The sequence below is a fragment of the Podarcis cretensis genome (assembly GCF_951804945.1).
Source record: "Podarcis cretensis genome assembly, chromosome: 3".
Lineage (NCBI taxonomy): Eukaryota > Metazoa > Chordata > Lepidosauria > Squamata > Lacertidae > Podarcis > Podarcis cretensis.
In genome coordinates, this window is record NC_137172.1 from 112,107,815 (window position 1) to 112,133,567 (window position 25,753).

The 25,753-nt window shown below is 45.4% G+C and overlaps 1 protein-coding gene across 2 annotated transcripts in view; it reads right to left on the minus strand.

The window, feature by feature from the left end:
• The window catches only part of SNAP25 (synaptosome associated protein 25), an 80,204-nt gene that overhangs the window by 16,160 nt on the left and 38,291 nt on the right, over window positions 1–25,753 (minus strand). For both annotated transcript variants that reach the window (XM_079970152.1, XM_079970151.1), the window contains exons 2-3: window positions 10,895–11,031; window positions 9,082–9,123 (exon numbers count right to left, since the gene is read on the minus strand). In XM_079970152.1, the coding sequence (XP_079826278.1) occupies window positions 9,082–9,123; window positions 10,895–10,966 (114 nt within the window). In that variant the 5' untranslated portion in view covers window positions 10,967–11,031. The remainder of the gene's footprint in view (window positions 1–9,081; window positions 9,124–10,894; window positions 11,032–25,753) is intronic.

Below are 25,753 nucleotides of genomic sequence, written 5' to 3' on the forward strand. Positions count from 1 at the left end.
ATAAGAGGATGAAACGAAGAGACAGAGATAGAGAAAGAAAGAAATTAGTGGGAGAACAAGCAGCCCTAGATCTGGAAAAAAATTAGAAGCTCAAAGATCAACAGTGAAAGGAATGGCAAGGGATAAGGGAATCAACAGGAACCCATCACATGAGAGATGATGAAGCTGTCAGTTGGTTTCATTTAGTTTCTCATTTTTCCAGTCTTAAATTTACTTCTCCACATTTCTACATTTGCTTGCAATGTTTGTAAAAAAGAAGTCATCAGCATTTTAGTGAAAATTTATCCCAATATACACATTTTCAAATGCAATTATGCCTAATATAGACATTTTTTCTTCAGTATTTCTATTTTCCCTAATATAATGCATTTCTGCATGTTTAGTCGTTGTCTGAGGACTATCCCTGCCTCCGGGTCTGGTCCTGACCGGATGGATACTAGAATCAGCAAGGGATACCCACATGACCTGAAAGTGTTGCTGTGCAATGCCAGGTCAATGATTCATAAGACCACTGCCATCCATGACTTGATCATGGATGGAGGACTTGACCTGGCATGTGTAACAGAGACTTGGTTGGATGAAGCAGATGGGCCTGTCCTTGCCGCTGCTTGTCCACCAGGTTTCTCTTACGCACAGCAACCCAGGTCATGTGGGCGGGGAGGGGGGGTTGCAGTGATTTTTAGGAAGTCATTAGTTTGCACCAGGCGTCCTATTGGGAAGACCCAATTTTCCGAGTGCATGTTCTGGAAGTTGGGCAATAGGGGCAGTACAGGATTCTTTTTGGTGTACCGACCTCCCCGCTGCACCAAGGATTCCCTGCCCGAGCTGCTTCAGGTCGTGGCGGATGTTCTCCTGGAGACACCTAGCTTGGTTGTCCTAGGGGATTTTAACATCCATGCCGACACGACCTTACAAGGGGCCGCTCGGGACTTCGTGGAAAGCATGGCCTCCATGGGGCTGTCCCTGAATAAGTCTGGCCCAACCCATAGCCGCGGACATGCCTTGGACCTGGTGTTTACCTCTATGGATGTTGGTGATCTGACACTAAGTAAAAGTGAAACGAAAGACGTGCCATGGTCAGATCACTTCCTGGTGCAACTGGACTTCTCTGCGACCCATCCCCTCTGCAGGGAGGTGGGACCGATTCGGATGGTCCGCCCCCGCCACTTAATGGATCCAAATGGTTTCCAGAGAGTGGTAGGGGATGCTTTATCCCATGTTGATGGCCTTTCAGCCGATTCCCTGGTGGCCCGCTGGAATGTGGAGTTAACCAGGGCTATTGACTGTTTGGCTCCGAAGCGCCCTCTCCGATTGCATGGAGCCCGGAGAGCCCCGTGGTTTTCCACGGATCTGAGGGCAATGAAACAATCGTTGAGACGGCTAGAGCGCCTGTGGCGGATAACTCATTCCGAATCTGACTGGACACAGGTTAGAGCTCAATGTTGAGCCTACCAAGTGGCGATAGCGACGGCGAAGAAGACTTTCTTCACCGCCTCTATTGCATCTGCAGAAAACAGCAGCAGGAGACTCTTTGAGGTGGTTCACAATTTAGCGGAACCACCTGTAACATCGGGGCCCAGTACGGGCCATATGTTCACCTGCAATGATTTTGCAAATTTTTTTGCAGATAAAATCGCTCAGATTCGGGAAGAAGTAGACTCCACCGTGGGAGCAGGGCCGGGGCGGGAGAGTGCTAGAGTCCTGTCTGGTCAAGTTGTGTGGGATCAATTCCAATCTGTTACCTCCGAGGATGTGGACAGGCTGCTTGGACGAGTGAAGCCAACCACCTGTCTCCTGGATCCTTGCCCATCCTGGCTTATAAAAGCTAGCCGGGAAGGACTGGGCGATGGGCTTCGTGGGGTGGTGAATGCTTCCCTCCGCGAGGGAGCCTTCCCAGACCCGCTGAAAGAGGCGGTTATTAAACCGCTTTTTAAAAAACCATCTTTAGATGCAGCCACGAAGGCCAATTATCGCCCAGTCTCAAACCTTCTATTCTTGGGCAAGGTGATTGAGCGAGTGGTTGCTGAACAACTCCAGGCACGCCTGGAAGAAGCGGACCATTTGGATCCCTTCCAGTCGGGATTCAGGCCTCATCATGGGACTGAAACTGCCTTGGTCGCACTGGTTGATGATCTCCGACGGGCTAGGGACAAAGGTGAGAGCTGTTTCCTAGTTCTGCTGGATCTCTCAGCGGCGTTTGATACCATCGACCATAACATCCTTCTGGACCGTCTTGAGGGGCTGGGAGCTGGGGGCACTGTCATACAGTGGTTCCGCTCCTTCCTCCTGGGCCGTGTTCAGAAAGTGGTGGTGGGGGATGAGTGTTCAGACCCCTGGGCTTTCACTTGTGGGGTGCCTCAGGGTTCTGTCCTCTCCCCCATGCTTTTCAACATTTACATGCAGCAACTGGGAGAGATCATCAGGAGGTTTGGGCTGGGTGTTCATCAGTATGCAGATGATACCCAGCTCTACCTCTCTTTTAAATCAGAACCAGTGAAGGCGGTGAAGGTCCTGTGTGAGTGTCTGGAAGCGGTTGGAGGATGGATGGCGGCTAACAGATTGAGGTTGAATCCTGACAAGACAGAAGTGCTGTTTTTGGGGGACAGGAGGCGGGCAGGTGTGGAGGATTCCCTGGTCCTGAATGGGGTAACTGTGCACCTGAAGGACCAGGTGCGCAGCCTGGGAGTCATTTTGGACTCACAGCTGTCCATGGAGGCACAGGTCAAATCTGTATCCAGGGCAGCTGTTTACCAGCTCCATCTGGTACGTAGGCTGAGACCCTATCTGCCTGCAGACTGTCTCGCCAGAGTGGTACATGCTCTGGTTATCTCCCGCTTGGACTACTGCAATGTGCTCTACGTGGGGCTACCTTTGAAGGTGACCCAGAAACTACAACTAATGCAGAATGCGGCAGCTAGACTGGTGACTGGGAGCGGCCGCCGAGACCATATAACACCGGTCTTGAAAGACCTACATTGGCTCCCAGTACGTTTCCGAGCACAATTCAAAGTGTTGGTGCTGACCTTTAAAGCCCTAAATGGCCTTGGCCCAGTATATCTGAAGGAGCGTCTCCTCCCCCATCGTTCTACCCAGACACTGAGGTCCACCACCAAGGGCCTTCTGGCGGTTCCCTCACTGCGAGAGGCCAAGTTACAGGGAACCAGGCAGAGCGCCTTCTCGGTAGTGGCGCCCACCCTGTGGAATGCCCTCCCATCAGATGTCAAAGCGATAAACAACTACCTGACATTCAGAAGACATCTGAAGGCAGCCCTGTTCAGGAAAGTTTTTAATATGTGACATTTTAGTGTATTTTTCATCTTTGTTGGAAGCCGCCCAGAGTGGCTGGGGAAACCCAGCCAGATGGGCGGGGTACAAATAATAAATTATTATTATTATTATTATTGTCACTAATATATGCATTTTAATGCATATTTTACCTTGGCATATGCATATTTGAACACATTGCTCTGCTGGAGAACTCCATTACAAAATTCAGAAAAATGTGAATTTTGAGGGATTGCTGTGTTTCGGTTTGCATCTTGTTTTGGGGGAATGTGAATCAGGTAGGTTCAGCTTTAAATGCTAAGTGAATCTAATTCCTCAATCGCATCCATTAACACTATGAAATAAATGGAAGATTCTCTATTGCATTAGTATTCATTACAATACTTGACAGTTTGAGAAGGAGCAAAAGGAAAAGCGAGGCTCGTCTTAAAAAAACTGGATGTGTGAACCAAATTTTGGGACTGGGGAGAAACAGTGATTTAAAATTTGTAAAATGGACCCCATAATTCAAGGTGAAATGGTCCATTTCCTCTCTTTGTTTTTTCATTTGTTTGGAAGTAATTTCCATTGAACTCAATTATTCTTACTTCTGATTACACATACATACATACATACATACATACATACATCTACTTCGTTAATCTCCAATGCCTCTCTAGCCCCCAAGCAGCATTTTTAAGCCTTGGGGTCTGCTTTTGAATAAATCACCTTTAGCTTTATTGCAAGACATTGTTAAAAATGGAGGAAAGAAACAGGAGTTTCCCCTGGTAGCTCAGAGCTGCATGGAATAGCTCTCTGTGTTATTAGATTTTTAACAAGCCACTGCCCTTTGTCTAGACTGCACCTCTCCAATCAAATGAGCTGTTTGAGGAACAATTCACCCATTCTGTCAAAGGTTGTCTTTTTCTGTAGCTGCCATCAGTGGCCGAGCTTCATGCTCCAGCACTGGGGGTGGGGTGGGGGTGGAGAGCAGGCGGGGGCAGGGATGCCGCGTGTCCTGGGGGCGTGGAACACATCCTGGGGGCGTGGCATGCCACCTGTGGGGGCGTGGTGCCCAGCATGGGGGGGGCAGCCGCGATGGCACCTCACTGGGATTGCACTACCGGGGGCAGTGTGCTCCCCCTGCACTCCTCTTCCTCTGCCAGTGGCTGCCATAATAATAATAATAATAATAATAATAATAATAGTAATAATAATAATAATAATTTATTATTATAGTCAAAGACCAGTTCAGAGTGGCTGCCGTATTTTATGGCGGTAGCTACTCTGAACTTCCCAAAATTCAAAATGCACCCTAGGATAGAAAACAAAATGGCGGCAGCTCTGATCCTCTTCCTTCGCCACAAAATCCTGACACCCTTGAAATGCAATGGGAACAGAACTGTTAACACCAAGGTGGGCAAAACAGCTAAGAAATGGTTTATATCAAATATGTGCAACCCTTGGACTAATAGTGTTGTGGACCTAGGCCTCATTTGGACAATATTCTCCTCTAGTCTCTCCTACAAATGATGGGGTAATAAGATCACATCGTCTCCCTTCTCCTACAGGGCATGACTATCTGGTAGGGTGTTCATGTGAGGCAGGGAGAACTTCAGAATGTGGCCTTCAAGGGCTCTTTGTCTGGTTCTGCTCCAGGCCTCACCCCTCATTGGCACTGCTTTCCACCCTGGGTGTTTTCGCCTGGCTGCAATGTATTATTAAATTTCGGCAGCGCCTTTTGCTTGCCTGGGTGAAGGACAGAGAATTGTGATGCATAAGCACACCCACCAAGTTAGTTTTCATTCATTGCTCCACCATTTCCCCCCTCTGCCACCTACCACCGACATGAGGCCTTGCTTTATGTTTTTGATATTCTGTTGGGAAATGCCCAGAGTGGCTGGGGAAACTCAGCCAGATGGGCAGGGTATAAATATTATTATTATTATTATTATTATTATTATTACTACTACTACTACTACTACTACTTCTGTATGCATATGTGGCTAATCACTAAGGGTAAATAAGGTAAAAAAAGTTAAAGTTAAAGGACCCTGGACAGTTAAGTCCAGTCAAATTTCCATTGAACTCAATTAGTCTAACCTGTCGGAGCACAGGATCAAATCTTTGATTACTCATAACTTGTGTAATGATGCTATTGTTGATGGGAGCAGCAATTTTGTCATGGAGTCAGTGGGTGATATTCTACAGATAAAAAAGGTAAAGGACCCCTGGACGGTTAAGTCCAGTCAAAGGCAACTACGGGGTTGCGGCGCTCATCTCGTTTTCAGGCCAAGGGAGCCGGCGTTTGTCCACCGACAGCTTTCCAGGTCATGTGGCCAGCATGACCGAACTGCTTCTGGTGCAATGGGACACCTGATGGAAACCAGAACACACGGAAACGCCATTTACCTTCCCGCCACAGCGGTACCTATTTATCTACTTGCACTGGTGTGATTTCGAACTGCTAGCTTGGCAGAAGCTGGGACAGAACAACAGGAGCTCACCCCATCGAGTGGATTCAAACCGCCGACCTTCCAATCGGCAAGCCCAAGAGGCTTAGTGGTTTAGACCACAGCGCCACTCGTGTCACAATAAGGGTAAATAAATACAATATTAAAAAACCAGAAATCAAGATTAAGGTGAAGGAAGGCAGAGGCAGGAATGTGGACAAGACAAAGAATAGTCTCTGCTTGAGTGAGAACCGGAAACAGAATCTGAACCTTGGTTAGTGAATGCCACACATAGTTTGATGGAGAATGGCCCTCACAAATACCCATGCTGAGTCAAACAGGGATAGGGAGTGGAGGATTTCACTGAACAGTCTCTGTTGAGGGAGGCAGAATTTCCCCAAAAGTGGAGAGGCTGGGGGGAGCTCTCGGAAAATTTATGAGAAGATTCTCTGAGATGTTATGGTTTCAGTTTGGTGGGTCAAAAGTTGTCTAAGCAACGAGAAAGGCTTGAATCCTAAGAAGCAAAGTGGCAGCACCTACTGTAGGTTCTGGCAAGGTCTTGCAAGATCTCACCGGGAATCAGTGTTGGTGGTGGCACTGCTTCTCTGCCACCGGTGGAGGCAGGGGGACAGTGGGGCACCCACAGAGGTACCAGCTTGGGAGCTTCGGCCGCCCAAGGCAGCTGCTTCCCTCTGCCTCATGGGTGGGCCAGCCCTGCTAAGAAGAGCTCATGGAAGGGGATAGTAGAAGAGGACTTGTCCATCCCTTGTTCCCACCTGCTCATGGAAATGAAAAGCCTCTCCTGGGGGTCAGGAGACCCTCCTGAACAGGATGGGATGTGCAGCAAGTGATTGTGTGTGAAAAACCACTCCAAACACTTGTATGTTAGCATCTCCCATAAGCACTCCTCAAGATCGAAAGGGAACATATCATGTCTGCTGGAGGAACAGAGCACACAGTCTAAAAGCAGGCAATTAAACACATTTTATTCCATTTACTCTGGGGTAGCAACCTTGTTTTGATTGAGGTAGGAGAGACATTAAACTACTAGGACATCCTGACATTGCCAGCAGTTAGATGACACTAAAAGGATGTGTCAGTTGCCTAAGGACACAAGAATGGCTGCAGAACCATTTCTTAGGCATGAGTTACAATTTATTTTCTCAGTCCTGCGCCTCCCAGCTGTACAAGGAACTCCTTGTTTACCATTTGCGTGTGTTGACACCATACTGTAGCCCAGCCTTAACCACCTAGGTGCTCTCCACATGGTTTGGGCTACTATGTTTTGGAGTTGTAGCCCAAAAGATCTGAAGAGCACCAGGTTAAAGGCTGGTATAGCCCAATGGCCCATTAAAATATGGAAAGGCAATCACTTGGAAGGCAACCATCTCCCCCAAGAAGCCACCAAGCTCCTGCTCATTTCTTGACTCCTGCAAGAAGGCCCTCCCAGTGGCCAATGAGCTTACTCTCTTAAGTAAATGTGCTCAGGACTGCAGCTTTATGCTAGGACAGTCCAGATCTTTGAGAGAAGATTTTATACATGCTTCCCCTACCCTCCCAATCGTTATCACTGCAAAAATGAAAAATAGAACAGCACAAAAATTAAGCCCATCCCTAACACCAGTAGTTTATGACATTTCCCTCCGTAGCTGTTCTTTTCTGAAAGTAGCATGCTTAAATGCCAAGCTGATTTATCATGAGAACTGGCCTTTTCCTTCATGTTTTTCTTCTCCAGACTTGGCCCAGAGGTCAAATGTTTCAATAGGAGAGGATGTCTGCTCCAGATTTGGTGACACTGACCTGTATGTGAAATTTGCCTTCTTCCCCTTTGCAAAAGGCCTTCGTTCTGCCCCAGTGCCCTGTTATAAATTTGCTGCACGATCACAGCTAAGACATCACCATCAACAGGGGAAAGGCTCAGCACTAGAGCAAATAGCTTGCACTCAGCTGGTATCTGGGCTCAGTCGATAGTATCTCCAGTAAGAAAGATCAGAAAGCAGCTGATGGGCATGATCCTCATCTGAGAGCTGCTGGTGGGCAGAGTAGCTCAGGGGTTGTGAACCTTTTGGGCTCCATGCAGGCCAGGGTCTAGTCTTGTGGCCCAAATTTGACAGGGGGCAGGAATGCCCACCTTGTCAACAAGCAATTAGGAGTTTGGAAGTCCCAAAATCAGGACTTCAAAACACCATGCCCAGCCCAGGCACGGGGTATGTGACCACCAAATCCAGCTCTATTGCCTATCAGTTGATGAGGAGTAGTGCTGGAATGCACTTGCAGGCTTGGGTTGCATTTATTCTGGACAGCATTGCATTTGAAAGGGAAGGTGCAATGAGAGCTACCACCTCCATCCAGAAGTGACAGCATGGACAAAAAGAGCTCTGAATTCATGACTCACCACAGAGAAAGCCAACTTTGATACCTGTCAATCTGACGGATTCATAATGATGTCAAATGATGTCAAGTTGTTGGCTCTATCCATCTTAACAGGACAGCAGTAATACAACATTTCTGGTATTATGTATTTTTCTGCCACACCACCAAAAAGCAGCTTCTGGAAGCTTTCCGTTGTATGGCATTGTCCTTCCTGTTACCAGAAAACTATGTGCCTATGAGTATAACGATCTCTGGCAGGCAAGCAGTCTGATAAGCAGCAATGACTCTCCGTCAGTTTTATGTATGTTTATTTACAAGATAAATATCCAGAGCACGGCCCCTGCCTGCTTGCATTAACAGTAGCTGATCAGTTTGAATCATCGTCCCTCCTCCAACAGGAAGGACGCCCAAATCCCACCTTTCTTCTCCTTCCCTTCCGTTGTTCTCTGAGCTTCTCCAGTCTCCTAGTACAGAGACTAAACGGATGGCCTGCCTCCTCCCCACTCCCAGAAGACACAGCATCAGACACTGGCTTATCTGCTGGCTGCCTGGCAATGCTCTGGCCACCTTCTAACTCTCCCTCTCCTTGTGAGATAACATCTTCCCTGGGAAGGAGGGGGGCTGGGCTGCACTTTCTAGACTCTGACAGCCAGCTCTCATTTGCAGAGTTGGCCTCTTGCTCGCTTAGCTTAGTTTCTGAGGCTGCGCTTTGGGGGGGTCACGTTCCTGACAATGAGCATGGAGGGGGAACCACCACCTGGCTTAATGTATGCTGGATGAGCATGTGCATTCACCCAAAACTGTAGAAGTGCTTTGAAAGAAAAACAAACCACTGCGTTTAGAGAGGTCATTCTATAGATGGGACAATCTCCAGGAGGCAATGAGTGTGACCTTCGTCATCATTTGCATCATGGGCTTTGAGATGGGTCAACTCCTGCAAACCATTCAGCATTCCCGAGAAAACACTGAAGTTAAGCCATGGATTCCTTACCTCTTCAACAAGCTGCAGCATACGACGAGTGCTTTCGAGTGACTGAGAAGGAAATGGCGGGGGGGGGGGGACAGAGGAAGAGAGTTAGAATTGCTAAACCGTTTCAGCTCAGAAACATGCAGAGCATAAATACGTCACATAAAAAAAATGATGACATCTGTCTTATTTTAACTTATTTACATGGTTCTCTTCCCCCCTCACTTTATTTTCCCAACAACCCCATGACATAGGCTGGGCTAAGAGATAGTGATTGGCCCACAATCAGCCAGTGAGCTTCGTGAAGCAGGGGTTTGAATCTGGGTCCTGCTAGTCCTAGTCTAACACTATACCACTCTCCCCTAGTCCTAGTCTAACACTATACCACGCTAACTCTTCTGATTGTTTTCCAACTATACTACAACAGGCTATGGCTTCTTCAGGTTGGGTGTGTCTGAAAAGGACAAGGTTCTTGCCCAGGTTCTAAGTAGAGGAAGTCATGAGAAACTTACAACCAAAAATTTGCAGGTTAGTTGGGAGAAGTATTGGTGATAAATGTATCACCAATGGGGGAGAAGCTTCATTCTAGAGTTCTTTGTGATGGCGGCATATCATGGACTAAACCCCACAAGGAGCAACATACCTTCAATGAGCAGTACATGTGTGGTTGCTTATTTAGATAATTTATGCCACCTTTCCCCACCCAAAATACTGCTCAAAGAGGCTGCCCAAAGAAGCTTGTTAGATCTGTACCTAGCTAAATGCCCTAGCTTGTTTGTTGGTTGTAAAGCCTAGAACAGAGAAGAGGAACCTATAGTTCTCCAGATATTGGTGGACTACAATTCCCACCATCCCTGGTCACTGGCTATACTGGTTGGGGCTGATGGGAACTGAAGTCCAACCACTTCTAGAGGGTCACAGGTTTTTCTTTGCTTGCCGAGGTGCATCAATGAAAGGCACAGAAAAATGACTCAATTTGCACTTTCTGGTATGTATTAAACAAACAGAAGACACTTAAAAAATTAAGTCACCAGAGGCATTCTCCCTTCCTACATGAAAACTTCACAAAGTCAACAGCAGAATCTGGGAGAGGCCTTGTCGTTGGACAATATTTTGACCCCTCTGGAATTACTCTTCTGCATTCTTTCATGAGAAGGGTCACAGCTCATTAGTAGAGCACCTGGTTTTTCATGCAGAAGGCCCTGGGTTCAAGCTCTTGCTTCTTTAGTTGGTGGGGAAGCCATTGCTCTCTGCTTGCTCTTGGACTCCAGCTCCCATCAGTCTCAGCCAGCATGGCCAACGGCCAGGGGCGGAGGAAGCCACTTGGGCACCTAGGGCAGCACGCCCGGGGCGGGGCGAGCTGCCCATAGGGGTGGGGCACACCATGGGGCCTCCGGAGTCTGCCTGCCTCCTCCCTCTCAGCCACCCTACAGATGGGGGGGGGAGGCAGCGGGCGGACCATTTGGGCAGCACGGAGCCTGCGTGCGCCCAAGCCACAGCGTCTCTCCCAGGAGAGATGCATGGCTCGGGCGCGCTGCAGGCCCCATGGTGAGTGCCACCTGGCATTTTGTCACCCCCTCAGTGGTGACACCTGGGGCGGTCCGTACCCACCACACCCCCTTCCTCCGCCCCTGCCAACGGCTAAGGATGGTGGAAGGTCTAGCAGCAGCTTTCTCACTTCTGAGTTCAGAACATCAAAATGACGGAGCTGAGAAATCAGGAAGCAACAGAAAAAGTCTACATTTATCTGGGTGAGGATCTTAGCCTGCAGACAACAGGCTGCAGGAGGAGGCTGTGTTTTTTCCCCTGCTTATCATTCCAGCCACATTTTCCTCACCTCATCGGTCATCTGGTCAGCACGCTGCTGCATTTCTTCCAACTCGTTGCGCATGTCAGCATCTTCGGCCATTTTGGCTGTGGGTGTGTGGGCTGGCCCTCTGCGTCAAGCAAATTTCCTTGGTCCTGCCAGCAAGCCTAGAACACAAGAAAGAAAGAAAGAAAGAAAGAAAGAAAGAAAGAAAGAAAGAGGAATAAATTCAGTGAAGCGAAATCAAACAGGTTTCACTCTGGACATTTGCGTGCTATGATGATCATTTTGAAAAGCAACATTAGATTAGTGGCCTCACACAAACAATTCTCTTCTGGATTATATCCGTGCGTCAGTGCCAGGTAATTTCAAAGAACCCTCTTAGATTACTGCTCTCACCGTCAAATCATTTAACTGTGCCAGGCAATTCTTATGAGCTAGAGAACAGTCATAGATTGTTCCCAAGGTGATGTTGTTCTATTTCTGGGGTATTAGTCACCCTCTTCAATAGGAACCCAAATGTTTGCTTCCTTGGTGCAATCACGAAGAAGAACTGATTCATTTCTGTTTTCTAAAGACACCAAGTCGGCCTCCGTGGAGCTGCTAATCCGATGCAAAGTGACTGCAAGGAAAGATCTCACAAACAACGTTTTACCTCACATGATCAGAACTTTATCCAAAGTTGGTGACAGAATTAAAACAGCAATTTATAAGGAACAGAATGTACCACAAAGCCCCAGCTGTTCCTGTTCCCCAAGCTTCAAAATGGTTGGACTGTGGGTTGGGTCTTTGTCCTGCATGAAAGTTGCCTTCACTGAAAGAAGAAATATGGGGACATGGCTTTCTCTGTTACCCCCTATGCCCTCAGGAAAGGATAAAGCAACGGAGCTTGATAACCTATTAAGTAATAATACTAATACTAATACTAATTTATACCCCACCCATCTGACTGAGTTTCCCCGGTCTACTTCCAGTCCATGTCAGTTGCACATTTTAAAGTCTGTTCCACACACCCCATTCCATGTTATTGTGCAGATTTTTAGAAACTCTCAAATCCATGTGAAAATGTGTATTGAAAAAGGAGGTATGGAACAGGTCCATTCACATTGGAATACAAGCTGAACATATTCCTTGAGCATCATTGCCATGCTTGCAAAGCTGGTTTCCATAATGCCATAATGCTTTCTGATCATGGATGTTGTACAGCACAAAATTTTCCCCACTGAGGAAGAGCTTCTGAGGAAAAGCAGCAAGGACACCCTTCTTTTTTCTATGACACACCATGGGAGGTCCCATAAATTCCTAACGGTGAAATTTCACTATTGGCATAAACTGATGAAGCACACCTGTTGTCAGGGACTGTGCTGAGGAGGGCTGCACAGATGAGGAATGGTGGGAGCCTCCCCCTCCCCCCTGCTCCTGATCAGGATCCTGAATCTTCCCAGGAGCAGGGGGACAGTATAGATTTGGAACAGTGGCTTGCAAAGGGACATAGTTCAGAAGACAGAAGTTGGGAAGAACTGGGTGGTGAACAGCTAGGAGAAGAAGAACTGGGGCAGAGAGTTAACAGACGCACTTTCGCTGGAAAGCGCCCATCTGCTCAGCCCAAGGTCAAGGAGAGCAGATAAGGTGGCAGCACAGAAAGCACAGAGGTTGCAAGATCAGGTTGCCAGACGTAGAAGTGACGTGGGTGACTAGGGGGGAAGTGGGTGGAACCCTTAATTGGGAGCACCTTCATCCCTTGGAATGGATTCTTTGTTCTCTCGCTGTGATCATTTAAATTTCTAACTGGTAAGAGACTCCTTTCGCTTTGTTCTACTTATCTACTGCCAAAGCGTGGGGGGGGGGGAGCTGAGTCCTTGAACTGACACCTGTCTTCTATAAGGACTGAAGTCCATCAGTCATAATTTACAGCAGTTAAGGCTGACCCAGCTTTCAGAGAGCATCTAAACTACTTTGTTGTTGTTGTTTAGTCGTTTCCAACTCTTTGTGACCCCATGGACCAGAGCACGCCAGGCACTTCTGTCTTCCACTGTCTCCCGCAGTTTGGTCAAACTCATGCTGGTAGCTTCGAGAACACTGTCCAACCATCTCGTCCTCTGTCGTCCCCTTCTCCTTTTGCCCTCCTTCTTTCCCTACTTTAGTTGGTAGGATGAACTTGGCATCAGGGAACTCCTCCGAAACCTGGGTCCCTTGACAGTGAGAGGATTTCAGTTTATGAAATCGCTTTTCCTCGATGACGCATCACCACTGTGGGAGAGAGGACTCTTCTCACTGAGATGCATCTGTTAATTAAATCTGAACAAGAGGCAATTGCCTGGATGTTGACATAACCGCTATCTCACAGACATGACAAACCAAACAAACCTTAAATAAGCCATCAAGCGTTATATCAGAGACTCAGATTGTCAAAACTGTATTCCACATGAATGTATTTTCAGTGTCTCCTTCACTTCAGAAATACAGTGGTACCTCAGGTTAAGAACTTAATTCGTTCCAAAGGTCTGTTCTTAACCTGAGGTACCACTTTACTTAATGGGGCCTCTTGCTGCACCGCTGCCACGCAATTTCTGTTCTCATCCTGAAGCAAAGTTCTTAACCCGAGGTACTATTTCTGGGTTAGTGGAGTCTGTAACCTGAAGCGTCTGTAACCCGAGGTACCACTGTAGTTGTGCAGCAATCTGGCTGTCAACAGGAAGATTGACTTGGAAGGGAGGGGTAGGTAGAGATTGGGGGAGCATCCCGGGAACCCACCAGAATATGAAGAGGAAAAACAACCAGGAATGGCAATGAAGACGGAATAGACATGTGCAGATGGGTGGAGCAAAAAAATGACAGACACAGAAATGGCCAGAGACAGAGATGGCACACATGACATTTATGTGGAGGAATATCAGTTGTGGCTCCTGATCTCCCCCAGATCCAAGATGGCTTATTTACTTTTTTAAATTTATAAATCACCCTTCATCCAGAAATGGATTTCAGGGTGGTAAACTTAGGTATTTCAGATAAAAATAAAAATAATTTATTATTTATACCCGCCCATCTGGCTGGGTTTTCCCAGCCACTTTGGACGGTTCCCAGTAGATTAAAAACAGAATAAAACATCAAATATTAAAAACTTCCCTAAACAGGGCTGCCTTCAGATGTCTTCTAAAAGTCAGATAGTTGTTCATTTCCTTGACATCTGATGGGAGAGCTTTCCACAGGATGGGCGCTACCACCGAGAAGGCCCTCTGCCTGGTTCCCTGTAACCTCACTTCTCATAGGAATGGAACTGCCAGAAGGCACTCAGAGCTGGACCTCAGTGTCTGGGCTGAACAATGGGGGTGGAGACGCTCCTTCAGGTATACTGGGCCGAGGCTGTTTAGGGCTTTAAAGGTCAGCTCCAACACTTTGAATTGTGCTCAGATATGTACTAGGAGCCAATGTAGGTCTCTCAGGACTGGTGTTATATGGTCTCAGCAGCCACTCCCAGTCACCAGTCTAGCTGCCACATTCTGGATTAGTTGTAGTTTCCGGGTCACCTTCAAAGGTAGCCCCACGTAGAGCGCATTGCAGTAGTCTAAGTGGGAGATAACCAGAGCATGCACCAGTCTGGCGAGACAGTCCGCGGGCAGGTAGGATCTCAGCCTGTATACCGATGGAGCTGGTAAACAGCTGCCCTGGACACAGAATTGACCTGCGTCTCCATGGACAACTGTGAATCCAAAATGACTCCCAGGCTGCGCACCTGGTCCTTTAGGGGCACAGTTATCCCATTCAGGATCAGGGAGATTGAAAATACATGATGTAGCTACAATAAAATTGAAAGGAATAAAACCATTCAGGCAGCTAAAAAGTAGGTTTCAGGAGATGGGACAATAATATTTCCTAATATGCTGTGAGAACTTCTTTCTATGCTACTTTTGCAAGACAGGGCAAAATACAAGGACTAGAGCCCAGGGCTATGCATCTCCTCTTCACAGTAAGCTGATATACTTTTTCACTCATTAAGATTCACGTTCTGCAGACCAATATCTTGCAAAAGTCACAGCAACTCCCGTAAGCTGCATCTCGGTGACTTATCTAACAGCAATTTATTTATTTAGCTGAAAGTTTTACCCCACCCTTCTTAGTGTCAAAACGCACTCAAGGTGGCTTGGGACAAACATAAAGTGCTTTTGTAACATAGTATAAAGCGGAAAAAAAAGGAGGGGGATGCAGTAGTTTAAAGAAATAATAAAAACACAGTCTCATAAAATAAAAGCTTTCTAGAATAAATAGGGTTTCAGTAACAAGAGAAGAACATGTGAGGGACCTGCACTTCCTAGAGCAAAGTGTTTCATTCCTACATGGGGCAACCACTGAGAAGGCCCTGCCTATTTTCCACCCAGCTGTGCCTTGGAGAGACACAGAGAAAGGCCTGGATCTTAGGGGAGCAGGCAGGATGGTATGGGATGAGGTGATCTTTAAAGGATCCTGCACCTAAGCTGTTTAGGTCTTCTTGTGGTAAGGATGGGTCTGTGCGGGGAGAAATCAGCTCAGCTCACATTTTAATGAGAAGCGACCTAATTTTAACTCACTGAAAAACCATGAAAACTGAATTACAGCTATCCTTTCCCATTTGCACTTCTCCACATTTTTGCCGTGCGGTGCTCCAGACAAAGAAATGTGCAGAAAATGCATACATTCATGAAAATATACAAAAATATCACCCTCTATTTACCAAATTTATGCAGCATTTCAGAGCATGATGCCATCAAAGCAGTGCATGAGATGCAAACAGAATAAAACACAAACACACAGGGTCCTAAAAGAGTACAATCATTTCAAAAAACTAAAAATGAATTGTTAGGGAAGTTTGCTGGCCAAAATGTGTATGTTAAAAGGTGTATATGAAAAGGTGTACATTAGTAGAGATTGTTGACAGCTTTGCATGAGGACTTTAAAAAATGCAAATTGATGCAGAAATGTAGCGAACTTAAGATCGGAAAAAAGAGAAACTGAATTTGTCTTTCCCTATTTGGTTGGGATGCTATGTCACAGCTTATATGGTCTTGAATCTGCGCAAGGTGTTATAAGAAAAACTGCTCCCTTTCCCTTATGGGGTATTCCAGAGCCCATATAGAGTCCTTACGTGGGTTCCCTATAGGTAGGAAAAAATAACAGAGGCCAACCAGAGTATATTGAGAAGCAAAGCGGCTAGTAAGCCTGATCTTTATTAAAGGAAATACCGTATTTTTCGCTCTATAGGACGCACTTTTTCCCCTTCAAAAATGAAGGGGAAATGTGTGTGTGTCCTATGGAGCGAAGACGCCATAGCCCCACGACCCTCTCCTGGCTGGAGAGGTGATGCGCGGCTATGGAAGGAGCCTCTATAGCCGTGCGTCACCTCTCCAGCCGGGAGAGCGCGCGCGGGGCAAAAGAAGCCCCCCGCGACCCTCTCCTGGCTGGAGAGGTGACGCGCGGCTATGGCAGGATCCTCTTTAGCCGCGCGCCACCTCTCCAGCTGGGAGAGCGCGTGAGGGGCTAAAGAAGCCATAGCCCCGCGACCCTCTCCCAGCTGAAGAGGTGACGCGTGACTATGGCAGCAGCCTCTCCGCTGCGCCTTTCCGCTGCTCCCTGACCTGCTCTTTGGGGCTGGTGGTGGGCTTCCCCCGCCAGCCCCAAAGAGCAGGTCGAAAGGAACCTGAACCCTGGAGAGGGAGAGGGGTCGGTGCACACCGACCCCTCTCGCTCTCCAGGCTTCCAAGGTAGCCGCCTGAACGGCACCTTGTTTTAGAGCGGGAAAACAAGAGGGGGGAAATTCTCCCCCTCTCTGCGCAGCGCCTCCTGCCGCTTCGCTGAAGGGGCGCTGGGCAGAGAGGGGGAGATTTTTTTCCCCTTGTTCTCCCCCCTCTAAAACAAGGTGCATCCTATTGTCCGGTGCGTCCTATGGTGCGAAAAATATGATAAACTGTTGCAACAGAGTCCCCACTCACTACATGCAGGAGTAGTGAGCCCCTATATAGACTTTTGAAATTGCTCCCTCTGTAACCCTAGACCACCCCCTCCAAAACATACATACACCACAGAAGGAGGAGGTCTGCAGCAGAAATTTGAGTGTTGCTTCTCTCCTGTCTGCCGGGATACCTCATAATGCCTTACTTGGTTGCATTTTCTGGATAGCCCGGCCATTCCTTTGAGATGGTAAATACAGTGGTACCTTGGTTTTCAAATGCCTTGGTACTCAAATGCCTTGGTTCCCAAACACCGAAAACCCAGAAGTGTTCTGGTTTTCGAACATTTTTCTGAAGCTGAACATCCGATGCAGCTGTTGGCTATTGTTTCCGAGGCTCCTGCACCAATCAGAAGCTGCGCCTTGGTTTCAAACATTTTGGGAGTCAAACGGACGTCTGGAGCAAATTAAGTTTGAGAACCAAGGTACCACTGTATTTGGCGCTTTTGTTTTTGCTATTTTTTTTGCTTTTTTGTGCTCCTCCAGCACATAATTCAAAAGCATCAATTCTTTGGCGATCAGCCTTCTTTATGGTCCAGCTTTCACTTCCATACATCACTACTGGGAAAACCATAGCTTTTACTATACGAACTTTTGTTGGCAAGGTGATGTCTCTACTTTTTAAGATGCTGTCTTATAACAGAGGTTTTCCTTATTCCTAGAAGTGTAGCTTCCGATATGCTGTACCACCCACATCCAGCTCCTCAGGGGTCAGAACAGCAAAAGTGTTTTGTAATATGTGGATTGCTCTGACAAGGTCATCTGTGTTTGTAAAGCACCGCAAATGATTTCTTTAAGAAAAGGGGATTGTATACTAGTATTTAGTCATAATTAACAATGCCCCCCAGGAGGCCTGGCTCATCTTTATTTATAGAAACAGCAGAGCAATTCAGCAAGGTTACTCATTTGCAAAAAGTACGTTGCACAGAAGAATAATTCCAGATTTCCAGCTACGGACCCTGCAGAATCTGCACAATTTGCTACTAATTGATATCTTTGCAATAAATTGTCTTAATTGCATGCAATTAACATTACAGCTGTGCTGTGGTGCATAGGCTAGAGAAGGGAGAGACAAAAAATGTCTCAGGTAATGATTCTGAATCTGTCTGATGCTCAGAGCCTCAGACAACCACTCATTGTAGCAGATAGAAAAATAGTTTCTCGTAACGTTAAGCCAAATATGAGGGAAGGATGGTGACAACATCTTTCAAGACCATTTCATCATCCATGAATTAAGCCCCCAGGTTTGGTGTATTTTTAAAGACTTCTTTGCAGAGGGGTGTGAAAGTGTAGTGGAAATGGTTTATTGAATATTTACAGATAAATTGTAAACAGATAAGAACATTGGCAGGAATGGGAAAAAATTATAACTTATCTTAAAGACCATTGTAAACAGTTAAAAAATGTTCAAACAAACATTTGTAAAACAAAAAACAAAAAGCCAGAAACCTTCCATCTAGGTATTTTGTCCACAGAGATCCCAGGTGATAAGAAAATGATATTTTAATACGCGACAACAGCAGTAAGAATGTTGGTTGCCAGAGATTGGAAGGGAGATAAAACCCCATTGAAGGAATCAAACATTCCAAAAGTTTACAAAGGTGTGGGAAGGTTATAGAGGGTATTTTAAAACAACATTGTTCCCAACTAAAATCTTTATTTACCTGGATTAATTTTCACAAATTGCATGAGTGATAAATATTATATTGGATATAACATAGATGATGTTTAAGGTGATAAAGGATGCAGTCAGCACCAACACTTTGAATTGTGCTCAGAAACGTACTGGGAGCCAATGTCGGTTTTCAGGACATGGTCTCGCGGCTGCTCCCAGTCACCAGTCTAGCTGCCACATTCTGGATTACTTGTAGTTTCACCAGTGTGGTGTAGTGGTTAAGAGCGGTAGTCTCGTAATCTGGGTAACCGGGTTCGCGTCTCCGCTCCTCCACATGCAGCTGCTGGGTGACCTTGGGCCAGTCACACTTCTCTGAAGTCTCTCAGCCCCACTCACCTCACAGAGTGTTTGTTGTGGGGGAGGAAGGGAAAGGAGAATGTTAGCCGCTTTGAGACTCCTGAAGGGGAGTGAAAGGCGGGATATCAAATCCAAACTCTTCTTCTTCTTCTGCCACCAAGGCTAATTAATAGTTTAGCCAAGGGTGATTTGAAGTTTGTTTAGTCAAAATTTGTCACTCCTTTTCTGCTGAAGAAACAGAAGTTCATTTTCCACTGGGAAATAATATACAGTAATACCTCCGCTAACGTCCACCTTGTCTAGCATCCATTCCGGCGAATGTCCGCGGCAAACCCGGAAGTACCAGAATGGGTTACTTCCGGGTTTGCCACTCGCATATGTGCAGAAGCGCTAAATTGCGCTCCCGCATGCGCAGAAGCACAAACCACTCCACATGCATGCACAGATGTGGCGCTTTGCCCTACGTCCTTTTCGGCTAGCGGCTGGGGCTCCAGAACAAAACAAGGTACGTCTGTACAATGAAATGAAAAGGATGTTTAAAATAACTTTTGTAAACAAACAAACAAACACCGGAAGCTTTAATTTTGGGAATTATAGGGACAAAACTACCTAAACTGTATAGAAACTTATTCATGTATGCGACTACTGTGGCAAGAATGTTACTTGCCCAAAAACAAAAAGAAGTCGCAGCAAAGGAAGAATGGATCCAAAAACCTATGGAATATGCAGAAATGGTGAAACTTATCAGAAGAATAAGAAATCAAGATAACAAACTTTTTATAAAAGAATGGAAATGGTTTATTGAATATTTACAGATAAATTGTAAGCAGATAAGAACATTGGCAGGATTATTGTAGTAACCTGCAGTTTCATAAGCGTATATATTTAAAGAAGACGAATAGATGAGCAAATTAAGTTAATTTGGATATGCAGAAGATATTAAGAATAAATTTAAGGAACCACAGAAAGAGGGGGAAGGAAGTCAAGTTTTGAAATGTCAAAATGATTGTAAAACTAGTGAAATGTATAAACTTGAAAAGTATACTTTATTTATTTTTTTAAAAGAAACATACGTTCAAGTGGGTGCAAAACTCAATTTGCAAGTGATGTCGCCAAGTTGTCTTTGACTACATGAGAAGGACAACCCATTGTCATGTGATACATAGGACCCTCAATGATAGATTTTTGGAAGAGAGGTTACCTGAATTCTGGCTTCATGTTACTAAAATTACTGAGTTTCCACTGATCTTGCCGATGAAGCTATATTTGTGCTGCTGCCATTTGGTGGTACATATTTTTGCAAGACAGATTTTTCAGCAACGACTGCTGTGAAGATGAAATACAGCGGCAGGCTACATATCAATAATGATCTGAGACTATGGGTGACAGCCATCAAACCCTGTGTTGACCTACTTGTTGGCAAAATGCAAGCTCAGCTATCCTGATGATACATGCCCAAATGGGACTTCATCGTGTGTTTTTTTTAAAAAGAATATTTATAGTTGGTTATATATAACATTGCTTGTGTAACCATTTTTAGAATAAACCATTTTTAGATTGAATCAATTTTATAATAATGTTTTATAGCTTACAAGGCAATATCCTGCAGTTGGGTGATTGGGGTTCTGACATTCCCATCAAAATAAATGGCAAATAGCTTTGTCAGTCTTTTTCTTTTTTTTTTAGTGTTCTATACTATCGTTCCTTCTCTCTTCTTTTTTTTTTGCTGATAGTAATTTTTATTAATTTTCAATTATAATCCAATAATAGCCTCATTATAATAATACTGATTTGTAATACAATTAATAATACCAATCATTCAAATACCAAATTATATAATTTAGATAAGGTCGCCCCCACATAATATTATAATAATAATAATAATAATAATAATAATAATAATAATAATAATAATAATTTATTTATACCCTGCCCATCTGTATACTCTGGGCGGCTTTCAAAAAAACACTAAAATACAATAACCTATTAAACATTAAAAGCTTCCCTAAACAGGGCTGCCTTCAGATGTCTTCTAAAAGTTTGGTAGTTATTTTTCTCTTTGACATCTGGTAGGAGGGCGTTCCACAGAGCGGGCGCCACTACTGAGAAGGCCCTCTGCCTGGTTCCCTGTAACTTGGCTTCTCGCAGCAAGGGAACCGCCAGAAGGCCCTAGGTGCTGGACCTCAGTGTCCGGGCAGAATGATGGAGATGGAGATGCTCCTTCAGCTATACTGGACCGAGGCCGTTTAGGGCTAGAATTGATGATTTTCTTTATTTCTGCATTCTAAAATCTTATTGATTTCAATTACATTCCAGTCAGTGCTGTGCACATTTCAAGAAATTCCACATTAATAGGGACGCCAAGAAAATTGTTTCTCGGATGCCTCAAGTAATAGTTGTAAAATAGAAAAAGTTAAAATCTATGAAAGTGATGGCTGGCAAAGACCTAAGGTACACAGTTCATGTGACAATAAATCAATGGGTTGCCATACCAAGTAAATTTGGGCTTGGGGGTTGCCATTCTGAAAAGGTTTGGAGCCACTTGGTTCAAAGAACTGCCCACCACAGCAGGAGTGAGGAACCTTGGCTGGCCAGATGTTAATAATAATAATAATAATAATAATAATAATAATAATATTTTTTATTTATACCCCGCCCTCCCCAGCCAAGGCCGGGCTCAGAGCGGCTTACAAACAATAATAAAAACAAGAAGAATGATTACAACTTAAAAACAAAAATAAAATACAACATTAAAATAATGGAACATTAAAATATTAAAATGTAGCCTCATCGCAGGAGGAGAAGGAAAAGAAAGAAAGAGAGAGAGAGAGAGAGAGAGAGGGAATCAAATTGGCTCCAAGCCAAAGGCCAGGCGGAACAACTCTGTCTTACAGGCCCTGCGGAAAGAAGTCAGATCCTGCAGGGTCCTGGTCTCATGAGGCAGAGCGTTCCACCAGGCCGGAGCCAGAGTTGAAAAGGCCCTGGCTCTGGTTGAAGCCAATCTAACTTCCTTAGGGCCTGGGACCACTAAGGTGTTGCTATTTATGGACCTTGAGGCTCTCCGTGGCCAATGGACTGGGATGATGGGAGTTGTAATTCTGTAACATCAGGAGGGCCAAACTTCCCCTATGCCTGCCTTGCAGTGTAAGCTCCACCGTGGACTGTAGCCAAAGTTTAACAAAGAAAAAATATTCAAATCGCTGACTTCCCTAATCAGAATGATACAGTGAACATAATCCAATGAAAGCTGATTGGATGCAATATCTTAAATAATGCTTAAATAATAGAATCATAAAATTATAGAGTTGGAAGGGACCCTGAGGATTATTTAGTTCAACCTCAGGAGTCTTTTGCCCAACATGGGGCTCAAACCCACAAGCCTGTGATTAAGAGGTTCATGCTCTACTAACTGAGCTATCCCAGTTATATCTATCCGACTGAAATCAATGGGACTGAGAAGATTGGAAAACGTTGACTGAATATGTGGGAAATGACTGCGTACAGCTGAAAACGCTGGCGGCATTGAGATAAATTCAACAGCGTGAACAAATTTTGATGGATGCAATAACGGAACACTGAATGGTATAGTTTTTGTAAAATATGCAGGGATTTATGATATGTAAAAGGAAGCATGGAAAGAGAAGAAGGGAAGTCACTGATATCTTGAGGATGTAAAAGGAGTATTTTAAATTGTAAAACAGAAAACGATATCTATATATATGCACTGCTTTTTTCTGGGGGGATGCAGGGGTACACATACCCCTAAACATTTTGTGAATCTAAGTTTGGCCTCATTGAGGGGCATTATTTATTCTTGGGAGAAAAGCAATGACAAACCTAGACAGCATCTTAAAAAGTAGAGACATCACCTTGCCAACAAAGATCCATATAGTAAAAGCTATGGTTTTCCCAGCAGTGATGAATGGAAGTGAGAGCTGGACCATAAAGAAGGCTGATCGCCAAAGAATTGATGCTTTTGAATGATGGTGCTGGAGGAGACTCTTGAGAGTCCCATGGACTACAAGAAGAACAAACCTAGCCATTCTGAAGGAAATCAGCCCTGAGCGCTCACTGGAAGGACAGATCCTGAAGCTGAGGCTCCAATACTTTGGCCACCTCATGATAAGAGAAGACTCCCTGGAAAAGACCCTGATATTGGGAAAGATGGAGGGCACAAGGAGAAGGGGACGACAGAGGATGAGATGGTTGGATAGTGTTCTCAAAGCTACCAGGATGAGTTTGACCAAACTGCGGGAGGTAGTGGAAGACAGGAGTGTCTGGCGTGGTCTGGTCCATGGGGTCGGCATTCAGGAGCAAATTTGTTCATCAACTAAGCCATTCAAGAACCAAGGTTCCACTATATATATAAATAAAGAAACCAACGGGATTGAAATAACCCTTAGTATTGGAGGGGACCTGCTGTAGAATCTTACTCCACACATTAATTCTGAATCACACTAAAATTGCTGAGTTTCATCTGGTTCATACCAGATGGATCTACCCATAGATAGATGACCGTTCCCAAGTACAGTGGTACCTCAAGTTACAGACACTTCAGGTTACAGTCACTTCAGGTTACAGACTCCGCTAACACAGAAATAGTACCTTGGGTTAAGAACTTTGCTTCAGGGTGAGAACAGAAATTGTGCTCCGGCGGCGCAGCAGCAGCAGGAGGCCCCATTAGCTAAAGTGGTGCTTCCGGTTAAGAACAGTTTCAGGTTAAGAACGGATGTCCGGAACGAATTAGGTTCTTAACCCAAGGTACCACTGTACTGGAAAGAACTTCTAAATAGTGCTGCACGCCTTGCTCTCTGCAATTTTTCCTAGCTGGAAAGAGTTTTCAAGGAGCAGATGCCAAGCCACTGGGGGCAGAAGCTAAGTCAGAGAGAAGATCCGGCATTGGGAAATTCATTTCCCACCCTCAGGGTAGCTGTGGTGAAGTCCTATGGCTCAGAAATACTCAGAAGCACAATCACTTCTGTTCTGCTCAATCTATCTGTGCAGAGATCTAAGGGAAAGTATAAGAAGTCTTTTCTTGGTGAGAAATATCCTTTGTTCACTTCTCCGTCTGTGGAACTACAGGCTGTGGGAAATTTAGGTCCTTCTTTTCCTTGTGTCTCTTCCTGGGGGATAAAAGGCTATGATGCACTCCACGGTTGCAAGCCAAGATTCCTTTTCTCCTCGGCTCAACAAACCCTGGTCAAATTCAACAAATAAATCTATGCAATGGATCCATGGCTCAAGCGCTAAGCCAGGGATAGCTAGCCAGATGTTGCTGCAAAACAGTTTCCATCTCCTCTGACCCTTGGTCATGCTGGCTGATGCTTATGGGAGTTGACATCAGGAGTGCCTCAGGTTAGCTCTCAAATGCTTGCTGCATCATACCTACTAGGTCAGGTGCTGAGCTCTTTTTAAAGAGCTCTGGGTTGGGCTGATGTCAATGTAATCTGACCTCTCCAAGCACAGGATCAAATCTTTGATTACTCATAACTCTTGTAATGATGCCATTGTTGATGCGAGCAGCAATTTTACCATGGAGTCTACTGTAAAGGTAAAGGTAAAGGACCCCTGGACGGTTAAGTCCAGTCAAAGGTGACTATGGGAATGCGGTGCTCATCTTGCTTTCAGGCTGAGGCAGCCGGCGTTTGTCCACAGACAGCTTTCCGGGTCATGTGGCCAGCATGACTAAACCGCTCCTGGAGCAATGGAACACCATGATGGAAACCAGAGCACATGGAAACACTGTTTACCTTCCTGCTGCAGCGCTACCTATTTATCTACTTGCACTGGCATGCTTTTGAACTGCTAGGTTGGCAGGAGCTAGGACAGAGCAATGGGAGAGCAATGGGGATTCGAACCGCCGACCTTCCAATTGGCAAGCCCAAGAGCCTTAATGGTTTAGACCACAACGCCACCTGCGTCCCCTACAAAGGGCTTATCCACACTGACTTTTCCTCAACTCTTTCCAGGTGCAGGTCGCACTTTAAAGCTTTGTGTCTGAGTGCCCTTTTTTCCTTTTGTTCCAGAGTGTTCCCCTCAAAAGCCCGCTCTTTAAAGCTCACTTGGCACAAACAGCAATCTGCAGAAATTCCAGTCTGACATTTGCTCCAATTGAACGCTAAAGAGCAGGCTTTCATGGGGAAAGCTCAGGGCAACACACACACACACACACACACACACACACACACACACAAAGCATATACTTGGACACAGAACTTTTAAGTGTGGACTTGCCTGGATAGTGCAGAGCAAAACGTAAGTGTGGATAAGCCTTAGGTTTTAGTCAGAGCAGACTTGCTGAAAATAATTAACCTAATTTGGGCTAATTCATTATTTTCAATGGGTCTACCATGAGTAAAACTCAGTTGGCCCACTCGGTACAAATCCCAGTGTACTTTTTTTTACCTCGCACAACTGGTTGGGAAGACCACAGAGCTCATCTGTTCTTACTTGATTCAAAGAATGCTCTGGCCCTCATTCTGCCCAATAGTTTTGGATGGGGATGTTTGCACACAGCTGCATCAAATGTGTTCAAGGACACTGAGATGATGACTGTAATGCCCATGTAATGCATATCCAAATGTGCAAATTTTTCAGTGTTGGTTATATGTGCATTGAAGGCACCTTCCACCTGCAGAAAACGGGGTTCATATCTGCAGCAGTTCCAATCTGTTCTCTCTCCTTGAAAACCCCCAGCAACAGCAAACCCCAAACTTTCCTGAATGTTGTATGTACAAAGATAAGAGGGTTCAGACAGAAGGATGCACCACACCCTGAAGGCCTCATAATTGCTTTGTTTTTCTGCTTTTCTGCTTTCGTTTTTAGCATCCAAGTGTTTCAAATGTATATAAACCTGCAACCTTGCAACAACTATGTAAGGCAAACAACCATTATCGTGCCCATATTGCAGACACCAGACTGAGGCTGAGAGAAAGAG